Raw genomic sequence first — 20,557 nt, forward strand, 5'->3', positions numbered from 1 at the left:
GGCGTCGTGACGTCAGGCGGGCGCTGCGGCGGGAAGTTCGGACGGGCGGCGGCGCCCCCGCCTCCAGCCCGGCGCCGGTGCCCGAGCCCTCGGTAGGAGCGGGGCGGCCGCCCGGCCCTCGGGAGTGCGGCGGGATCCGCTCGGGGCGGCCCCCTGGGAGGCGGCGCTGGCAAAGGGCTGTGTGGAGGCGGCGGGTCCCATTGCCCGCGGCGTTGGCTCGCTCGGGAGCTCCCTAAGGGCTCGCACGGAGCCAGCTGCTCTAATAACCTGAGGAATATCGCTGTCCTCAAAAGCGTGTGCTAGGATCTTCACCTTATGAAGCACCCAAGCAGATGGCAGCTATAAGAAACAGCGCGAATCTTTCCCCTTTCCGTCATATAAGCTGTTTCTCACCAATCTAAAGCGTGATATATATATATAAATATTAAACATAATACATTTACGTGAAATATATTAAATTAAAATTATTCATACACGTGCAGTATATTTAATTATTAATTTTAAATGTTTATAGATTAAAAATAAATATAAAAATTTATTTTGAAGTATTTTGCAGTCTCACTTCAAATATGCAAAGGGGTTTGGCTTCACGGGGAGTCAGTTATTTTTTGCATGAGCTAAACATGCATGACCAACTCCACACCTGGGACAAAATCATTCTGGTAACAGCTTTTTTTTCCCTGCAAGTAAACTTTTGGCTTTTTAATTCAAGTAATTCTGAATAAGAGTATTCAGGGTTGCTAGCCATTCATTTAAATGAATTAATCCATCTAAAAGCTGGAAAATAGCTTGACATCTATTAAAAAGACAGATTTTTTTTATTTTTTTTTTTTTGCCAGCAGTGTGTTAGATTGTTTCTGAGGTTTCTTTCTAAAATGCCCACAGCAGCAGCTCTACCACACTGATTTGATACCACTTTGCATCTAATTTTTTTTTTTTTTTTTTTTTTTTTTTTTTTTTGAGGGGGAAAAAAATAAGTAATCTTTTGTCCACACTTTTCCTTCACAGCTCTTGTGCATCCTGACCCTTTCCCTGTCTCTCAGGCTGTGGGAAGATGTGGATATTTGTGAAATAAGCTTTTGGATGACTGTGTTGCCAAAGCAATGGCCTCACAAGAATTTACGGTGAGTGATTTTTACCAATCACTTTTAAGTAGGTGTAAGTTTAGAGACTGTAGCTACTGAACTATTTGAACATTTTCTTACTTGTTGTTTTTTCAATATTTTACATATTTAAAACAGGTGTTATACACTCACCAAAAGATGAAAAAATCAAAAACATGGCAAGATGGAATTCTGAGGGTTAGAACTGGCAGAAATCAGGTGAACATTCAGATTTAAGACTTTACATCGACTGCTGCCAGTGGCAGTCTAGCTGATTGGTGAAATAAATGGTTATTTAAATTTTTTTTTTTTTTTTTTTGCAGGCTACCTTGTTTGATGATAAAGGACAATGTCTAGAGAGTATCTTTATAAGATCTCAGGTATCTTTTGTTCAGAGTTGTTATTTTTATATCTGATTGTACTTTGTCTTTCAGGCAGCATTTCAAACACGTTTGGTAGCTAAAGAGTCATTTTTCTTCTTGTTGATATGAAACTCTGCTACAATGCAAATAATGGAAGGGGAACTATTTATTAATAGATCTTACTGTTTGTCCAGAAGGCTTCATGGAATTTTTCTTCTTCTGTGGTAAAACAGTGTATTACAGTGATATATGAGATAATCATTGAATCTAAGTGCTAATGCTTTTTACAATATATGTATAAATAAAAATATTATATGGCATCTGTGGTATAATAGGTGTAAGTACCTGAATTATTTACATATAAGTACTTAAAATACTGTATTTTTTTTTTAATAAAGCTATACGATATTGTTTCTTATACAGTACTGTTATGTACACACTGCTTCTCTCTCTTTTCCAGGTGTCTCCTGGAGATGATTTCGAAAGTGATCGATATTTAATCACAGTTGAAGCAGTCAAAGGGAGTGAAAAGCCTTCTGAAGGGCAGCCAAAGCAAGCAGAAATTCCAGCAGTGGATAGAAATGGTGTAAAACCTGGTCTTCGACCGCCAAGACATCTCCCTGTTGGCTTGAAAAGGAAGTTTACGGTGTGTTTTTGTTCTAAATTTTTATGTCTCATGTTTACATGCAGTGTAAAACACAAGGAAAACATATTTTCATGAATGGTAAATATATAAATATATGCATCATTTCTTCCTGCCTTCTTTTTTTTTTTTTTTTCCTGTAATCCAGACTGTGTTTTTTCCACATTTAGGAAATTTGGTTTAGCAGGATTGGTGTTGCCTAGAGTAAAAATCACAAGGGCTCAAGGTTGTTTCTATGCACCTGTGAATTTGTTCAGAATATATTTTCAGGCCATTTGATCAGAATGTAGTCCATGAAGTGTGCCCCGTTTTCATCATGTGATTACAAAATGTGGATTAATTGAAAATTTCTCTCCCAGGGGTTCCAAGGACCACGCCAAGTTGAGAAGAAAATACCAGCTGTGGAAGATGAAGGAAAACCAACAGTGTTGCCTTCAGCTAAGGAGTGCCAAGGGAATTTTCCATCCAAGTTTTATATCAGCTCTCCGTTGTTTTCTACGATTCGCAAGAAGGATGCAGAAACAAATCTCTCTGCAGGCAGTCAGGAAGAGGGATGTAGGGACAGTGGCAGAGAGCAAATGTCTGTGTCCTCACTGCTTTCAGCTCCCTTTAGTGACAGCTGTGAGGGGACAGAGAAGCAAAACTCCCATCAGTTGGTTGTGCAGCCGGAATCGCCTCTCCTCACTGGGCACACAGGTCCCGGGGCAGTGTCCCACCACATCAGGAGCACAGCACAGATAATTGCTCTTCTGAAGTCTAAACCAGCACAAGGACACAGAGAGCAAACATCTGGAGTCACAGGCTGCCTTTCCAGGTTTCAGGCAGCAGAAAATGCAGGTTTATGTGACAAAAAATGCCCTGTCCTACCTGGTTTTTCAGGCGAACCTGCCAAAGGACTCGTTCCAGATACTCAGCACCTGCCTTTTGTGCAGGGAACTGTAAATTATACAAAGGACTGGAATGCTCAAACACTTCCAAATTCAGCTGAACAATCTCGTGGTGAAGAAGTCACAGGACAGAGACAAGACAAAAAGGTAAATAATTTAAGTCAAGATTTACAAGATCACTGCAACACAAATACTTACTTTCTACCTGAGTCCACTGTAAGTAGAATGAGTGACAGTCAGTGTGGCCCATCCTCAGGTGACATTTCACCTTCAGCAAGTCCAACTACCTTTGAAAACAATCCTTTTGCATACAGAGAGCATTCAGGGACTGACAGTCTTAGGGAGGATTTCTCTGTGAAGATGCAGAGTGAGCTTCATCCAAGACAAAATTCAGAGGGAGTGTCTAGTGACCCAGAGCTCTCTTGGGATGTGACATTGACTGAAGCTGGAATTGTGAAGGAGGAGTTCAGTTTGCAGGGCACAGGATGTAGTCCTGATGGGGAACTGATGGAGGTTAACTTTAACCTAATGGAGACTTTTGATTTTAATGACATAGACAATGAAGAGGTGTGTGAGAGAGAAGGGAAAGAATTCTCTGAGGGAGACATGCCTTCATGGAGCCCAGGTAGCTTTCAGGGAGAAGATGTAGCACAAGGTGCTGCCTTGAGCCCTCATTTGAAGCCTCATTCTTGCTGTGAAGCAGAGACACACAGCAAAAATGAAGTGAAATGTTCAAAATCTGATGGAGAGGGGAGTACACCACCCCAGCTTTGTGACAGTGATGCCAGGAGAACTGCAGAAGATGCTGCAAACCAGACCAGAACCAAAGTGGAACTTGTAGGTGATGGACATAACATAAAAGAGATCAGTGAGAGTCAATCAAGTTTTGAAGGCACAAACAAAGAGGAGGATCAGGATGGCTGTGCAGCACTCACCATTAATGGCACATGCTGGGTAAAAAACCATCACTCTGATCTCTTGCCTGGTCACACCAGTGCTCATGAATGTCACCCTGAAACCAGGCTGTTTGAGGCCACTGGAAGTCTTTCAGCTGTTTCTCCCAGCAGAATAATTTCTGCCTTGGACAAAAAGACCAAGGAAGGAGTTACAAAGCTTGGATGCATGGAATCCCCAGATATTGGCCCAGAGCACTTCTGGGCTTCTAAGAGTGATGACATGAAGCCAGACAGCCCTCTGCTGGCTTTGTCACAGAAATCAGATCCTTTAGGAACAGGTTTTTCATCTCCAGAGGAAACAGCAGTAGGAGGAACTGTGTTGGAAAATGCAGAGAGCATAACTGCTTCTCCTGAAGCTTGCCAAGGAGAAACAATGGGGGTGGATTGCCTGAAATGCACAGCAGTGGCTGAGAATTCCTCAGGACTCCTTGCTTTGATGAATGATATTGCTCTTCTGAGAGCTTTGACTCAGCATAGCACAGCATTAGAGAGCTTACAAAAGATGGAGGAAAATACCAGCATGTTCTGTGAAACAGACACTGAGGAGACACTTGAACCCCTTGAAAAGGATGAAGGTTAGGTCAGCTTCTATTTCAAACTGGATTCTGTATGTCTGTACCTGTTTGATTTCTCTCATTTCTCTCCTCATTTAGAAATACTTTTAGAGTGATGTGTTCTGTAGACTCCCTCATGCAATTTTTACTGTTTAAAGCAACATTGTGAGCTCCAAGTCTGTCTTTGTTTGCTCTCATTCAGTTAAGCGTGCAATTTGTTGGATGGGTAAGGTTTGCAAGACCTGTAAATATTCAGATGTTTTAATGTAAAAAAAACCCAGACAATTGACTGTAACTCACTGTGCTTTTCCATCTCTTGTAGCTATAAAAGAGTTTACAGAAATGCCTTACTCAGAAAGTTTACAGGCATCTTCCTGTTCATACTTTGATTCTCCTGGCCTTATGGTAACCCATTTTTGACTACATATATTTATCTGTACAAGATAAATTCATTTTCCACCTGGCTCCTGGAATAAAATTCTTGGTTTATGGAACCATAGAGGTTGAGATACAAATCACTTAGAGGTATTGTTTATGAAGCTGGTAATAAATAGAGGATGCCATACTGACAATATTCAGGAGGCCTCATGTATGACAAGAAACTTAATGAAAAGTGTAGTGTTTAGTAATGTTTAATATCCCATTAATATGTGTGGTACTTCTCCTTCCCTACCCCATCTTCTGCCACCTTTTTTTTTTTTAAGCAAATGTAGTTTCTTATCCTGTCATGGATGGTACTGGCTCCCAAATAAAAAAGCTGTAACTGAAAAGGCTTTCATTTGTATAAATACAAGACATTTCTTAGCCTAAATTTTCACTTTAAATGTTTATTAAATTGTTAGACTAACTAGGTTTTGATACTTTCCTGTGCAGTCCAACTGTGTGGACAATTTATTCCAGAAGACAGAGGCATATACTGTACCAATAGCAGCAGCCCAAAGGGACCCTGGGACATCTGACTGGCAACCAAAGGTACCATTTCTGTGAAACTCAAGTATAATTAACAGTTTTTTCTAAATTTCAGTTAAATTGTTTGCTGATTGTAATATATTTCACTAAGTCCTAATCCAATTTTAAGCTGTTCTCGTAATTTTTCATACAGTTCACTGCAGGAAGTTTTCCAGGAGAGTTTTAAATTCAAATTACAAGGAAAAAAAACGTCACATTTTCTTTGTTTCTCTTCTGCAGAGTCAACAGGTTATTTTTGTTGTATGTGTAAAAACTACCTGCATTGACTGTAGATAGTTGCAGAGCAGTTTTTACTTGCTGGTAGTGATAATTCCAATGCATTGTGCAGCCTGTTACCTTCCAAGGGTACCAAGTGAAAGGATCAGCAGCTAGTGAGGTCATGTTGAGAGCTCCATGCTCCCAGCTAGGATGGCAGCAGCTCCCAGAGAACATGGATTTTGCAGCTGAGACTTTTTTCTCACCCCTCTTTTCAAGGAATTATGACCCTTATGACTTCAGACAGGTAAAACGTTTTTTGTGTTCAGTTATCCATAGTAACCTTAGTGCAAGAAAGTGTCCTGTCAATTTAGGATAGGAAATAGTTCATTTTAAAACTGCTACAATCATATCAAAACCAATTCTTTTTACTTACCTTTGTCATAGAACTTCAAAATGTGTTACTTGTTTTCTTCTGCTCCTTTGATCAATTGCACTTGAAAAAGAGAAGATCAACAGTTTAATTTCTAACAAGTTTTCAGTTATGCTTTTGTTTTAAATAAAGTCGCCAAGTTCCAGGAGTCTTCATAAGGATGATGTTGATGTTATCAGAGAAGGGAATTTTCAAATGAAGCCTGATGTAATTGAAGAGCCAGGAATAAATCAGTCCTGTAAGTGAAAGTAAAAGGAGAAGGGCAGTGGTAGGCCTCAAAATTTCTGCATGACTTCAGCACTTCATGTGTTTTTTCCTAGCACTGGCATTGGATGTGCCACTGAAGACAATGTCACATCCACCCTCTGACCTGAGACAAGCACAGTGGGCTGCCTGGGAACCTGGCAAGGTGGGGATTGACTGGCTCTTGCAGATACTTTTGGCTTTATTTCCTGTGTGTTTGTGGCAATTTCTTCTTTTTGAAGCTGTTTTATCTCAACTCTGAGAGACATTTAAATTGTTTAGAATGATGAGAGAGAGAACACTGAAAGAGCTGTAAGTAGGGTTTTTTTCCAGTCACTCACCTGCCATGTTAATTCTTCACCTGTAGATTTCATCAGTGCTGACTTCCCCACTTGATCCAGACTCTGCAATTTCTCCACCTTGGGGAAGTGAAGAGACTGTTGGAGACATCCAGGAGCCCCTGACACGTGGGATCTTACCAAGTGAACCAGAACTTCCAGATTTCTTGTTGAGTAAGAATTTACGGATTTATACTGGCACCTCATCTCTGAGGGTGCTCGAAGCACAATGAATTGGGATATCATAGACAGTTGCTCTGCCAGTTATATTCTCCTGAAACAGACTAGTTAATTCTCCTGAAACAGAGTAGAGGGATTTAAATAAAGAAAAATCAGCTTCTAGTTTGGGGGCAAAAAGGCTGTAAGCTAAACTTCTAAGCGATACTTATGTTTTTATTTACCTGCTTTAAGTTTTCTTCCATATTCAGCTGTCCTCTGACCCTCTCCCATTTGACATCTCTCTGTAACTGTTACTAATGATAATTAATTTAGCTAAAAGGATGCTTTTTGGTAGTAAGAGCTTATTTATCTGCCTTTTTAAATATTAATTCATAGGTTTGTGGTTTATCTTTTGGAAAAAGAGCAGCAAATGTTAAACTGGGTGTTTTCTAGTTGGAAGCTGACAGTGACATCAGATTAATGACCTCCAAAATATAACCATGTTTAAATAATGGTCTTTTATACAAGCAGAGAGGCTTCATAATGTGTTCTGAATATGGAGAGTTCAAACAAATTTTTAAAATTTTAATTTCAAATAATTTTTTTAAAAATTAAAAGAATCACACAAAATCCATGACTTAATATAATACTGCACAGGAACATTCCAGAGAGCTTCCCAGTTAGAAAACAAGGTGTAAAAGGAAGAATTTAGAGTTTCTTCCTTTTGGCACATCTGAAGCGCCATCCCTAGGTGCTCCAGGTTGTCTGTAAGTTGTATTTGCCCCACAGCCCGGGAGAAATCCAGCTGTCCACGGGAATGCAGCCTCCCAGCGTTCACGCCCACGATGAAAACACAGACTCCATTTGTCACTCGGACTCCCTTTGTCACTCTTCCTACCACCCATGAGATTCCTGACACCTTTTACCCCACTGAGAGCCAGGAGGTGCAACAGTCTTTGGGCTCTTCTGGGGGAAATTTGTGGAGCGAGTCAGTGGCATTTCCTAGGAGTGCTCCCAGCCCCCAGGACAGGAATTATGAAACCTCCGTGTTTGGGGAGAACACGGAAGATGGACAAAGGGGATCTGTGCCACCAGCGCTCCCTAATGTGACTGCCCAACCCAGACAAAGCAAGTGGCTGAAGTATCAAAGCAGTGCTCAGAGTGATTTGATCCCTGAAAACAGCGCTGAAGGGGAAGAGAACGATGACATCTGTACCCGGAGTGTCCTTGGAATGCTGCCGGGTGACACAGGAGAGGGCAGCACCGTGAATGCAAGTGCTCCCAGCTCTGCACTGCTGCTGCCAGCCAGGAGCTCGCCTGGGGAACGCTCCGAGGCTGCAAAGAGCAGCCAGGCAGATACAGTTTCAGAGGGGAAGGTGCTTTCCTTGCACTTAGGGCAGACACCTCTGGCTGCGGCCACACAAAAGGTGTTGAGTCACCTGAGCTGCCCCGCCGGAACAGGAGACTGCCAGGTGTGTGTGTAACTGTTCAGGCAAACACTGCCACTAACTCACTGCTCTGGCCAAAGGGGCTGCATTTATCTAATTTCCTGCAGATATTATCACTGTGATTGGATTAAATGTTTCTACCTACTAGTGACACCAAGAATGTATTTTTTCAAGTGCCATGACTAATCCTTTGTAAAGGTAATTCCTTGGCAAACACAGTGCTAGATTTAGATTTTTAATCTGAATGTTGATGGCAGGAAGATGAAAGAAAAGCTGCTGGGCTGTTTTGACATCTGTAATTGGTAAGAAATTGTATGCACCAATTTTCTTAATTGTGGTATCAGCATAATTTTAATCAACATGCATTTTTGCTTCAAGGCACAGTTTCTTGACTTCAAAATACTATAAATTGCTTCAGTTCTAGTTGTGTAAAAGGCAAGTTATGGCCCTGAATAAGCCTAAATCTAAAAATTTAGCACAGGTGTTTGTGATCACTAGGCCGATGGAGTAAATTGGGGGGAAGCACCAAACCAACCACAAGCTAGGTTTTTAAAACTGTCAAATGGTTTTGAGAGTTGAAGGAAATGTTAACTCATTGGGGTTCTTTTTAAGTTTTTTGGTTCTTTAAAACGGTCCAGTACAGTATTTGTGTGAAACAGAGGTGAGGAAATAAGTAATATATATCATACATACTTTGATAAACATATTGTGTGCATTTTCATACAAATACATATTATATATATGTAAAATCCATGTATACAAGTCTTAAAAAGCCTATCAAGACAGTTATAATTAATTTATTTCTGTGCAAAAATGGTGTTTAAAATGGGGTTTGTGTGCTCCTTCCCCACGCCTGGTGAAAACATGATTTTGAACTATATAATTTACTCTAAAGCCTTTAGAAGTATGTTATTATAAACGCAGGCTGTTTGGCAAGGAGTTTAACCTCATGGTGCATCCTAACTGGCAGCCCAAGCTCTAGGGAAATGTATTTTCACACATCTGCAAAATTAGTCTCATTCAAAGTCCTACAGTTTTTAATGGTTGATTTTCCTGGGTCTTTTTAGGACATAACAATTTCTGAGTTGTCTTTTCCTCCTGTGGATAAAGTGAAACATGCCAATCTTCCTAAAAGAAAGATTTCCATCCCAGCTGTGTTTCAGTCTCATATTCACTACAAGCAGGTTTTTAAAGCTGCTCTGACAGGTAAATCTCTGCTCTGTGAAATGCTGTCAATTTAAACATTGCCTATTAAAACAACAGGGTGCATTTCATTTTTTTATATATCTACTGAAGAAATATATTCAGTCTATACCCAAAATTGCAAAGACAAACCAAAAAGACAGTACACTTCTGTTCAACTGTGTAACTGTTCAAGTCAGGGCTGTTTCCAGTCTTAAGATACCAAAGCCTTTTTTTTTTTCCCTGGAATAAGTGGATTTTTCAGGTCACATGGTTTCTTTTAGCACTCAGATTAAAGATTTTTATTTGGGATGGAAATCTTCCAATGGAAATAGATTTGTTTTCATGTTGTGTAGCTATGTAAGCATTTCAAGGGTGTGCTAATGATTCTGTTCTCCTTTCCCCACCAAGAGCAATTGAACATAATGCTGTTTGAGTTGGCACAGAGACTGCACAATGCCCTCTCCAAAGTGGATATATCATTTTACACTGCAGTAAAAGATGGGCAAAGCCAGAGCCAGGGAAGCTGTGCTCCACTCTGCAATCACATGCACCCTGCTAAGCTGGTGATGGTTAAAAAAGAAGGTCAAAACAAGGTGCTCTTTATTCCTTGTGGTTTTACACTTTTGGGGTGAAAGCATCCATTGCTTTCTCTTTTTTTCTTGCTTGTTTTAGAGCTCATGCACTTCTTTTTCCTTCCTTTCCATTGCAGGGCCGTTTGTTCTATGCCTGTGATGCCCCAAAAGCTGAGCAGTGCTCCTTTTTTAAGTGGATTGAAGATGTGAACCCCACACCGACAAAATCCAGACCCAGTGCAGTGCTGCACGACACAAAAAGTATTGGGACTTACCTCAGGAGTCAAAAGATTGCTGTCTATGAGGAATGCCAGCTTTTGGTGAGGTATCCTGAAATTGAATTGTGAATTCAAGGTTTATAAATACTCCAGTCGCTCAGGCTTTCAGCAGGATTTAACACATTTTCTCTACATTTAAAGAGTAAATGTTTCTGTAAAGAAATGCAAGAGCTAAATTAGTGAAGGAAAAATATTTATAGCTATGGTATTTCTTTTTAGCAAGAATCAAAACTGCTGACCAGCAACTTGATCAATTGCTTAATGTCAGAACTGTTGCATTTGAATTATTGTTCATTTAATCTTCAGTAGGAGAATTTGATTTATTCTCTTCAAGATTCTTATTTTAATGCCAGAAGTTATCTCAAGGCTATTCTGTGCTGTTTAACTGTACGGGAAACAACTGAGGCTGAATATGAGGGAATTTTGCAGTCAAGATAAATCTATTTAAAATTTGTTAATATCAGATGATGTACACCCACTTGGTTCAGTCTATGGAGGTTTCTTATTTTTGGTGCTGAATCCAAAATGTGCCAATGGTTTACATTTTTTTTAAATTATTATTTCCCAGGAAAGCCTTTGAAATTCCAGCACAGCGGTACAGTAAGTTCAAGAAATTTATGAATACACCTGCCAGCTTTGATGGTGACACCAAACCCAAACTGTACCTGAAACTAAGCAGAAAGGAGCATTCTTCTCTCTACAGCAAAGGTGAGCACATCTTACACATCAGATTTAGAAGGCGGCAGTGGGAGAAGCTTATGAGGACTCTATTTTTTTTGGCAGATGACATCTGGGTTGTTTCCAAGACTCTGAACTTTGATCCCATCGATACTTTCATCGCAAGCAGTGCTTTCTTTGGACCATCCTCCAACAATGAAATAGAACTGCTACCACTGAAAGGCTACAGTCCCTCCAACTGGAGATCCAGCAGTGAGTTTCACAGCAGCATTCAGAACTGTGGGAAACAGCTAAGGAAAAATCCAGCCACCAATGAAGGATGAGTTTGGAATTTCTCAGACCTTGCACATGATTTAGTTCACAGTACTTTTTTTCCTTGTGTGTTGGAATATATAATTTGAATATGGTAATTAACGCAATTAAACCTGCAAAGTCACTGGCAAATTCCAAATGGGTGGGGAAGAAATGAGAATAATATGAAGAAAGTAGTAAATTATGTAATATGGTATACAATGCAAGTTGATTGTCAGAGTGTAAGAAAAGGAATATATTTTTACTGTCCTTGAAAAACAAAATGCAGAAACCTCAAAGTCTGTGATTCCGCAAAAGTTTCTTGGTTTTGCTGTTGAATTAAGTTGAAGCTTTGCAGTTGTTTTGATTTGTAAATGAAGAAGATAAAATCAGTTAATTACTCTTTTGCCATTTTATATTGCATTTCTTTAGCTGATTTGAAATTTCTACTCTATTAATTTCTTTCTCCTTTTCTTTTTCTGTGGCCCTTCTAGTGTGTGTTCACGCCTTGCTGGTTTGTAATGCCAGTGGTGAGCTGGCATCCTTAAGGAACATGGAAGAGCACTTCAATCCATCCACATTACCACTGATCCCATATCTCCTGAAAATGTGAGTTACTGTCCTGTGATACCGTGGTCAGTCCAGTCAGGAATATCAGAACCAGGAGATACTCTATCATATCACAACTTTTGGCTATTTTTTGTTTCTTTAGGAATGTTAATTCTGAAAATACTACAAAAAGAGTCAACAAAAGGAAATTTACTCCACCTGCCATGAGCCTGAAATGCTCAATGATGTCTGGCCCTGTGAGCTCTGAAGTGGCAATGGGAGTGGCTGAAGAGATGATCCAAAGGTTCTCCCTGAACCCAGACCAAGCAGCATCACTGATTCACGTAGCTCAGATGATGGGCTGTGAAAACCCCAAACCAGGGGAGGAACATCAGAGCTGCCCCATCACAATCATACGTGGTACTCTGCCAAGAATTGTGACATTTGCTGCTATTCTGTCTTTGTACAAATGTTGGTTAATGGGATATGCCATTAATATGAAATGGCAGAATCAACCCCTCTGATAATGTCTGTGACATTAAAACATCCATTCTGTCAGCATAGAGCTTTTGCCCCTTTAAATTGAAATTAAATTTGAATTAAATTTTCATTCTGCCTTTTACAGGATTTCACTGAAGCATAGGAGGTTTTGCCTAGAAATACCTATACACAAAGTTGGAGTTATTTAGTGTCTTCCGCTTTTTTCTTTTCATATTAAAACCACTTTTTATCTTGTATTAGCTTTGTTTTTCTAAGTGTAAGCAAGCCCATGCAATTTTTTTTAGAGGAGTCACACAGTATAACTGAAGTTAAAGCAACTGATTCAGACTTTCTAGGAAAGTCTCACTTATAACTTGGGCTTTTTCTTCCAAAATACCAGGTGTTTTTGGAGCTGGCAAGAGCTACTTGCTGTCTGTGGTGATCTTGTTCCTCGTGAAGCTCTTTGAAAGCAGTGAAGCTATGGAGGGTCCAAGGGCAACTCCGTGGAAACTCCTCATTGCTTCTTCCACCAACGTTGCTGTGGACAGGATACTTCTGGGGTGGGTTGCTGAGGCATTTATGGACTCTTCTTCCAAAACCAATAATGCACTTATGTTGTGGTGGTAATTGTGTTGGTATTTTCTGTAAAACACGTCAAAAAGATTGATTTATTTTCCTAAAAAGTGCCACACCACAGGCTTTGATTTTACTTCAGGCCTTTTGCACAGTTAAAAGAGTGAAAGCTACATAAAACATTTGCAGAAAACTACTTTAGGCCCTGCTCTCATCAAATATACTATTAAAATCCATCATGACCAAGTAGTACTGCTCAGGAATCTTTGGAATGTAGCAGGAGGGGAAGGAGGAGCAGAGAGAATCAGATTTGTGAAAATTTAGCATGAAATAAATGCATGGTTTGGAAGGAAAAAGGAAGGAAAGATACATATGGAAGACTATGAGGGTAATCATCAAGGCATTAAGCATTTTTGAGGCAAATCATGATGAGGAAATTTATTTTGATTTTGTTGAATTACTGAGGTACTGCATTTTTTTAATCACACAAGTTTGTATTCCTCAGTGTTCTGCTGTGTCTTCTGAAACCACTTTTTAAGTTTTCAGTATTTCTTTTTTCCATTTCTGTATTGTTTATAATCTCTTTTTTTTTTTCAAGTCTGCTTGATCTTGGATTTGAGGATTTTATAAGAGTGGGAAGTATAAGGAAAATCACGAAAGCAATTCTTCCCCATAGGTAAGAAACCTCTTTGAGGGATCTGAAGCAATTTGGGGTAGGTTAATACATTGTTGTAAATTACTGTTATTTATAAAGTATAGTTATTTTCCCAAGCACTGCTATTTTCAGTTACTGTAATGTATGTTACAAAATCTTTGAAGTTTACATGCAGGCTCAGGAAATGAAAATGAGCAGCTGAAAGAGCTGCTTGCTCTCCTGAAAGAAGATTTGACTCCAGCTGAGAAACTGTATGTCAGGAAGAGCATTGAGCAGCATAAACTGGGGACCAATAAAACTATTCTGCAGCAGGTACAGTCAAAGAGATGGGATGGGAAAGCATGGATTTGCTGTGTCTCATCCACAGGGCCCAGCAAATGGGAAGTGGGAATCCCCTCTCACACCTGCCAAGCTCCTGGTTTTAAAATATAAAGTGAATGTTAGGTTTGATTGCACAGGTATAGCTTAGTGTCCTGTTTCTAAAAATAAATTTATGTGTATTCTCCTGCTATAGTTAGGTGTTGCACAGAGATGAACAATGAAATGACCTTAACTTTTTGCCTGCCCGTTTTCTCCTCGCTGCTGGAAGGTGAAAGTGGTCGGAGTGACGTGTGCTGCCTGCCCCTTCCCTTGCCTGAATGCGCTCAGGTTTCCTGTGGTGATGCTGGATGAGTGCAGCCAGATGACTGAACCTGCTTCTCTCCTGCCCATCGCCAGGTACAGCCTTCCTGAGGGGCCTCAGCAGGGACACCAGCTCCAGCAGTGCCACACTCCACACCTCTGTGAGCACATGAACCCCGAGGCCTTGCCTTAGTGAGCAAGAAGAGGGGTTTTAAATTGAGGCCTGTCCTAGGGTATTATTAAACTGGGGTGGAGAAGGGAGGCTGATGGAAAGCAATGATACAGAAACACAGCTTTGGTTGTGAACACTTTAACATGCTTTTTAGAACACTGTTTTTTTCCACATTCTTTTTTAGGTTTCAGTGTGAAAAGCTTGTCCTTGTTGGAGACCCCAGGCAACTGCCACCAACTATTCAAGGGTCTGAGAGTGTTCATGGGCAGGGATTGGAGCAGACTCTCTTTGACCGGCTCTGCTTAATGGTAGGTGCTGCTGAACACACGTTTGGAAAAGGTGGAGAGTGGAATTGCTAGTCCCCTGAAGTCACTAGGGGAATTCTGGTTCAGGTGTGAGAGGATCAGGGTTTCAGCATTGCAAAAGACCATAAAATCACAGAATGGTTTGGGTTGGAAGGGACCTCCAAGGTCACCTAATCCAACCCCCCACCACAGACATGGACACCTTCCCACTAGACCAGGTTGTTCTGAGCTCCCTCTTCATGAGCTCTTCCCAGCCCTCATCTCTCTGTCCTCATTCTTTAGGGACATGTCCCCATTCTTCTCCGGACACAGTACCGCTGTCACCCTGCCCTCAGTGCCATCGCCAACGAGCTCTTCTACGATGGGAACCTCATTGATGGCATTTCTGAGGAGGACAGGGCTCCTTTATTGGAATGGCTCCCAACACTCTGCTTTTACAGTGTTCATGGCATGGAGCAAGTGAGTTCCTCAACACTTCTTATATAACAAGTCAATATTGTTGGTTTTCCTCCATTCCTTTTTGTGTTGCTGGTGAGAGCTAATTTGGGAATCTTTTTCCCTCTTCCCAGGTTGAAAGAGACAACAGCTTTTATAACATGGCAGAAGCTCATTTTATAGTCAAGCTCATCCAGTCTCTGATTGCAAGTGGAATAGAAGGAGCTGATATTGGCGTGATTACCCTTTATAAATCACAAATGTATAAGGTTTGTATCACAAATCAGTAACAAAAATCAATAAAGCCATTTTCTTAAATGTACGCTGAGTAGCCCAACTCATCCCCCTTCTCTATTTCTTTGCCCCCAGATCCAGAATTTGCTCAGTGGGGTTCACTCCGAGGCTTTTGAAGTCAAGCCTGTCCAGGTGTCCACGGTGGATGCGTTTCAAGGCGCTGAGAGGGAAATCATCGTGCTGTCCTGTGTCAGGACAAGGCACTTGGGGTTTATAGACTCGGAGAAGAGGATGAACGTGGCACTAACGAGGGCCAAGAGGCACCTGCTGATTGTGGGAAGTCTGCCCTGTCTGAGCAGGAACAGGCTGTGGGGAAGAGTAATTCACCACTGCAGAGGTAAGAGTTTCTTTGCTGGGGTTTTTGAAACCTTGCACCTCATTATCTTTAATTAGACTATATATAATACACCGTATAGTGTTTATATGCTGTATAATAACATATAAAATATATGGTATATATTAATATTATATTCATTACATATAAACTCCAATCTAATATATTGCAAGAATGTGCAAGTTGCACATTAGCAGTTTTACCTGCAAACTCTTTTTATGTTCAAAGGGGTTTTTTGAATCTAGTAATGGAACTTTACCTGCTTGGCCGACATCCAAAAAAGCATCTTGTTGGTGACAGAACTCCACAGAGCCATTTTCCAAGCAGAACTATCACAGCCAGTCAATACTCTTGGGGAAATAGTAGATGTTGACATTGCCAGGGGCTGGTTCCATGATGGGTGCTGTAGAGAGAGATGTAATTATCCTGTTTATTGCTGCTTTTAGGATGGGAAAATGGCTTTCAACATGCAAGCCAGTGTGAGCAGCAGCTGAATGATATTCTCAAGTCTTACTTGGAGAACTGGGAGGAAGAACAGCGTAAGAAAAAGGACAAGTAAAATATGTATTGATTTTGTGAACAGAATATTAACTGCTTGTGTATAGCAATAGCTCTGGTAATTTGTAATCTAGTATTTATTTAATGTGTGGGGTATTTTTGTTTGGACCTCAGTGCACTGATACTTCTGTTTGACCTTGTGGTCCTAAGACTAAAAATTATTAAAGTGACTTTATTTGGTTGATAACTGTAAATAGAGTGACTTTTTCTGCTTGAGCAGTGATATCCTTTTATGCTTACAGTGTAGGTAATGATACTGGTGGTATTTCATTGTTCTTCAGATTAAAACACCGTGGTATTTTAGAACAATCCTGTCACCTTCCATATTTACAGGAAGGTCACATGCAGGAAGGAGCTTGGCTGTAACAATTAAAAGGCCCCTTCCACAGCTTTTGAGAAAACCTTAAGCACCATCCAGGGTCTGTGAGGGCTCCAAGAGCGCTGGAGAGACACTTGTCACAAGGGCATGGAGTGACAGGACAAGGGGGAATGTCTTCAGATGCCAGAGGATGGGTTTAGCTGGGATATTAGGGAGAAATTCTTCCATCGTGGGAGTACCAGTGAGGCACTGGCACAGGTATGCGCCATGCCTGTACGTGTTCAAGGCTCGGCTGGACGGTGCTTGTGAGCAGTGCTGCAGTGCTATCCGTTCTGACGGGTGTCCGACCCGCCGGGAATTCCCGGTCTGCTTCCCGGTTTTCCCGGCCCCGGCTGCCCCAAGCCTGCCGCGGGCTCGGCCGCCGCCAGGGGGCGCCGCGGGCGCGGCGGAGGGAGCCGCCGGGGCGGTGACGCGCCCCTGCCGCCCGCCCGCCCGCCGCCGCGGCCGCAGCACCGCTCCGCCCTGAGGGGCAGCGCCGGCTCCTTCCGCCGGGGGAGGGCTGAATGGCGCTTTTAAATTACTGCTGACACCTCTGTCCCGGCTCCCTAAAATCTCAATCAACAAGCCATTAGAACTCAACGGGAGTAAAACTAAATCCTCGTTTAAGTGTATTTATCCGCTCTCTTTTCTCTCTTTCAAATGCTAAATCCATTTCAGCATATGCCCCTTCTTTCTCTCGCCTTTCTCTAAAGACTGGCAGCCCGCACTACTCTTGTAAATATGAAAGATGCTAATCATATGACATATCACGTCTCAGTCGGAGCCTGGAATAAAGCCTTGAGATTTGGGATCATTGCCTCCAGACAACAGCTTCATCAGCCGGAAAGTTGGGTTTTTTTCTCCTTTCCTTCAACTCTCAATCCCTTCTTTGTCTGAGGGAAAATGCAGCCAACTCGAGCCACCCCGGCCATATGGTTCACTCTGTGTTTTCTTAGTTGAATCCTGAATTGTTTGTGACTTGCGAAGGGGTTTTTTTTTTGGGTTTTTTTTTTTTTGGAAGTGTGTATAAAGACATAGAAGAGGCTGCCCACACCAGGGCAGCTCTGCAGGATAATTCCATGTTCTTCACGTGTTCGCTTTCAGCCACCTCACCACACAGACAAAAAAACTATAAACCTGCAGATGTGCTTTATACCAATAACCTGTTACAGGTATCTGGTATTCTTCCCCTTCTGGGTAAAATATCCAGGTGTTTTCCCTTTTCTGGATGGAAATTCCTTCTTGAAGCACCATTTGTGTCTTTACTCAGCTCCATAAAATAGTTATTGCTCACTGGCAAATCCCTTCTAGAAATGCCTTGACTAAGAGAAGCCTCTGAGTGTTTTGAGTAAGAAAAAGTGGCTTTTTAGACCTGGATAAATTAGGAGCCGAGTGAATTCGGCACACCCGAGTTTGGCTATGCCCCTGCCAAATTTTATTTCTTTCCTTACACAAACCCCCTTGGCCCCCCCAAAAGGCCCTTTCACCAAACCATTAAATTCTACAGAGGTGGTCAAGCTAGTCCTGCTTTTCAGGCGTTCGAGAAAGAAAAGGGTCCTTGAAGTTTAGAAGATGCCCAAGGAAAACTCATTGAATGACATCAAAAGAATGAGTTTCCATAGCTGTTGAAGCACGAGAGCCGTGTAGCTGCACAAAGGCGGGTTGGGGCAGTGGGACTGTCCCACTGCTCTATCCCAGCACAATTGGGTCACTGAAATAGGGAATTAATTACCATTGGAGAGTGGGCAGCCCATTCACCACTGGCTGAGTTTTATTAAACGCCAATATAAATAACAAAACAACTCTTGTGGCTGCACTATTCCTACACGCCAAAGGAAGGATTATGTTGGGGATTAACATCTTAAAGTCTATGAGACTTTCTGACTCAAGGCTCGGAGCTGGTAATCGTATTTGTCTCCTGGTTCAGCGATTAGTGCTCTCCCTCGCGCACCTTCGCCTGGATGGCCAATGTCCCTTTTTGCAGGCACTGGGTTTTTCACACAATCGGCTGTTCTTTTCCCCACATCTATAGAAAAGAATAAGAAAACTGAAGCGTGTTCACGCGATCCTCAAGCTTCTTCTCTTCTTCATGGGAAAGGAAGGCACCGGCAGCCTTTTTTCACAAGGGGGGCGAGGCAAACCCTCTTGGTGGGGCGGGGGGCCAGGACTGCAAAATCGCTCCGCAGGCCTGCACCTGCCATGCAAATCCGCCGGGAACAATCGGCCCCCGACGAGGGCCGGCCTTGGGGGGAGCCAGGGAAGGATGCCGGGACAGTGCTCATGGGGGGACCCCTTGCCTTGATCCCAGAACAAACCCCAAATGTGCTAATACAGCTTGGGAGCTGGGGGGCTGCTCCTCATCTTGTCCCTGGCTGTGGCACTTGCACGGGGTGTTCGGGGAAGATCCGGATCAGGATGTGGGGGATACACCCCCCAGCACTTTTGATCGCTTCCCCCTGCAGAGCAGCCCAGTTCTCTGCTGTGTGGGGACATATTCTCACACCCCATTAAAGAGCAGAAACACCCCACTCTCAGGGTTTGTAGGTGCTGCCCAGGTCTGCACACCACAAGGATTCAGGGCACCCTGGTGTGTATGGGCAGCCCTGGGACCCCAAACCCTCAGGACACTGCAGGATATGAGGGAGGCAGAGCTGGGAGGGGTCAGGCCACCCTGTCCCCACAGCTTTGTCCCCACATTTCCCGGGATGTCGTGCCCCTGTTCACCTGAGGCAGGCTGACCATTAACGCCGGCTCTCAACTTGTGAGGTCGAAGTGTGGATGGGCTGTGCCCAAAGGTCTCTCAGCAACACAGACCCTAAACTTTTAGGGCTATCGGGTCACCTCAGAGTTCAATCTTCTTACAGCAAACAAAGCCCTTCTGACGGTCTCCCCCTCTCCCCCACACGAGCTCAGCGTCCTTTATTTCTGGGCTGTGTGATAAGCTTAAATCATTGTGCTCCCATTTCTTGATCGTTGCCTACTTTGGGCTTTTGTTCCCCTAAAGTAGGATTGAGTCTGGCAAAGGGGCTGAAGTTGAACAGTTTGACCCTTGGAGGACAGTTCAGGCGGTGGGCAGTGGCAGCAGCATTCCTGCTCCTGATCCCACTCCCTCTCCCCCCCCCCGCCACCTCCTCTCCCCACCGCTCTCGGCCGAGCAGCTCGGCCCTCGCTCTGCCCACAGACCACACAAGCGCCTATCGAGAGCAGTGAGGATTTGGTAACTCACCCGTCCTTGGTCACCTCGTGCTCAACCCCAAGGGAAAAAACGCTGCATGGCAGCAGGAATGGGACTGAACCCCAGAAAGGGACCACAAAGGGTGCCTCACCTCTCTGGTGCTTTGCATCAGCAATGGAAGCACAGAGATATCTGCAAGCAGGGTGGTGACAGAAGGATGGGCTGGCCCTGTCACAAGTGTACTCTGCTTTGTCCCTTAAGGTGCTGAAAAAGAAGTAAGGTCCTTTTGCATCCCTCTCCTCGGATGCGAGGGGAGCTGCGAGCCTCCCGTTTTGCACAAGGAGGCAAGGGAGTGTTAGAATGTTTCACAGACTCACGGAGATACTGAGGCACTCGCCTGGCCTCAGCCTCTCCCAAAGACCAATACACCCAGAATGAAGGACTTCTTTGGTGTGAGTTCCTGCTGTGCTGAGCACGGCTTCTGCAGAGGTTTCAGCTCTTTCATAAATGTTGAGCTTTTCTAGCAGTTGCAAACAAAATTGTGTTTCAAAGCCCAACTCCCCCAAAGTGCCTTGCTGACGGTGTTTCCATACGGAGCAGAGAGTGTTCTGGGGTTTCGGTTTTGTATGTCCTCATTGTCATTCCTTTGACAAGGGGTTGGAGTGACAGGCAAGAGGGGACAGCTTCACACTGACAGAGGGCAGGATTAGATGGGATATTGGGAAGAAATTCTTCCCTGGGAGGGTGGGCAGTC

At 42.8% G+C, this 20,557-nt stretch overlaps 1 protein-coding gene and 1 long non-coding RNA gene across 2 annotated transcripts; one reads left to right on the forward strand and one right to left on the reverse strand.

Annotated features, from left to right (window-relative positions):
* The first annotated feature begins 1,024 nt into the window (after positions 1-1,024).
* On the forward strand, positions 1,025-16,464 carry ZGRF1 (zinc finger GRF-type containing 1). Its single transcript, XM_031504667.2, has 28 exons — positions 1,025-1,124; positions 1,242-1,322; positions 1,427-1,483; positions 1,926-2,111; positions 2,468-4,526; positions 4,828-4,910; positions 5,379-5,477; positions 5,803-5,976; positions 6,235-6,340; positions 6,423-6,511; positions 6,713-6,857; positions 7,632-8,314; positions 9,358-9,496; positions 9,884-10,068; positions 10,185-10,372; positions 10,894-11,033; positions 11,109-11,255; positions 11,789-11,903; positions 12,007-12,263; positions 12,724-12,883; positions 13,495-13,572; positions 13,716-13,863; positions 14,141-14,268; positions 14,529-14,652; positions 14,932-15,108; positions 15,219-15,353; positions 15,454-15,715; positions 16,159-16,464. The coding sequence occupies exons 1-28, from the start codon at positions 1,104-1,106 to the stop codon at positions 16,269-16,271; spliced, it is 6,279 nt and encodes a 2,092-aa protein (XP_031360527.2). The 5' UTR covers positions 1,025-1,103; the 3' UTR covers positions 16,272-16,464.
* On the reverse strand, positions 10,309-16,129 carry LOC116183591 (uncharacterized). The gene is made up of 3 exons (XR_004148225.1): positions 15,972-16,129; positions 10,991-12,965; positions 10,309-10,477 (listed from the first exon to the last, which is right to left on the reverse strand). It is a non-coding gene; the product is annotated as an uncharacterized LOC116183591 (long non-coding RNA).
* Positions 16,465-20,557: the final 4,093 nt, after the last annotated feature.

Source organism: Lonchura striata, chromosome 4, assembly GCF_046129695.1.
Source record: "Lonchura striata isolate bLonStr1 chromosome 4, bLonStr1.mat, whole genome shotgun sequence".
NCBI lineage: Eukaryota > Metazoa > Chordata > Aves > Passeriformes > Estrildidae > Lonchura > Lonchura striata.

What these genes read in the sequence shown, in the direction of transcription:
- ZGRF1 (XM_031504667.2), top strand. Translation starts at nt 1,104, where the DNA reads ATGGCCTCACAAGAATTTACG. An exon ending in CCCCATCACAATCATACGTG is followed by an intron (nt 12,264 to 12,723) that starts GTACTCTGCCAA and finishes CCAAAATACCAG; the next exon opens with GTGTTTTTGGAGCTGGCAAG. An exon ending in GTGTTCATGGCATGGAGCAA is followed by an intron (nt 15,109 to 15,218) that starts GTGAGTTCCTCA and finishes CCCTCTTCCCAG; the next exon opens with GTTGAAAGAGACAACAGCTT.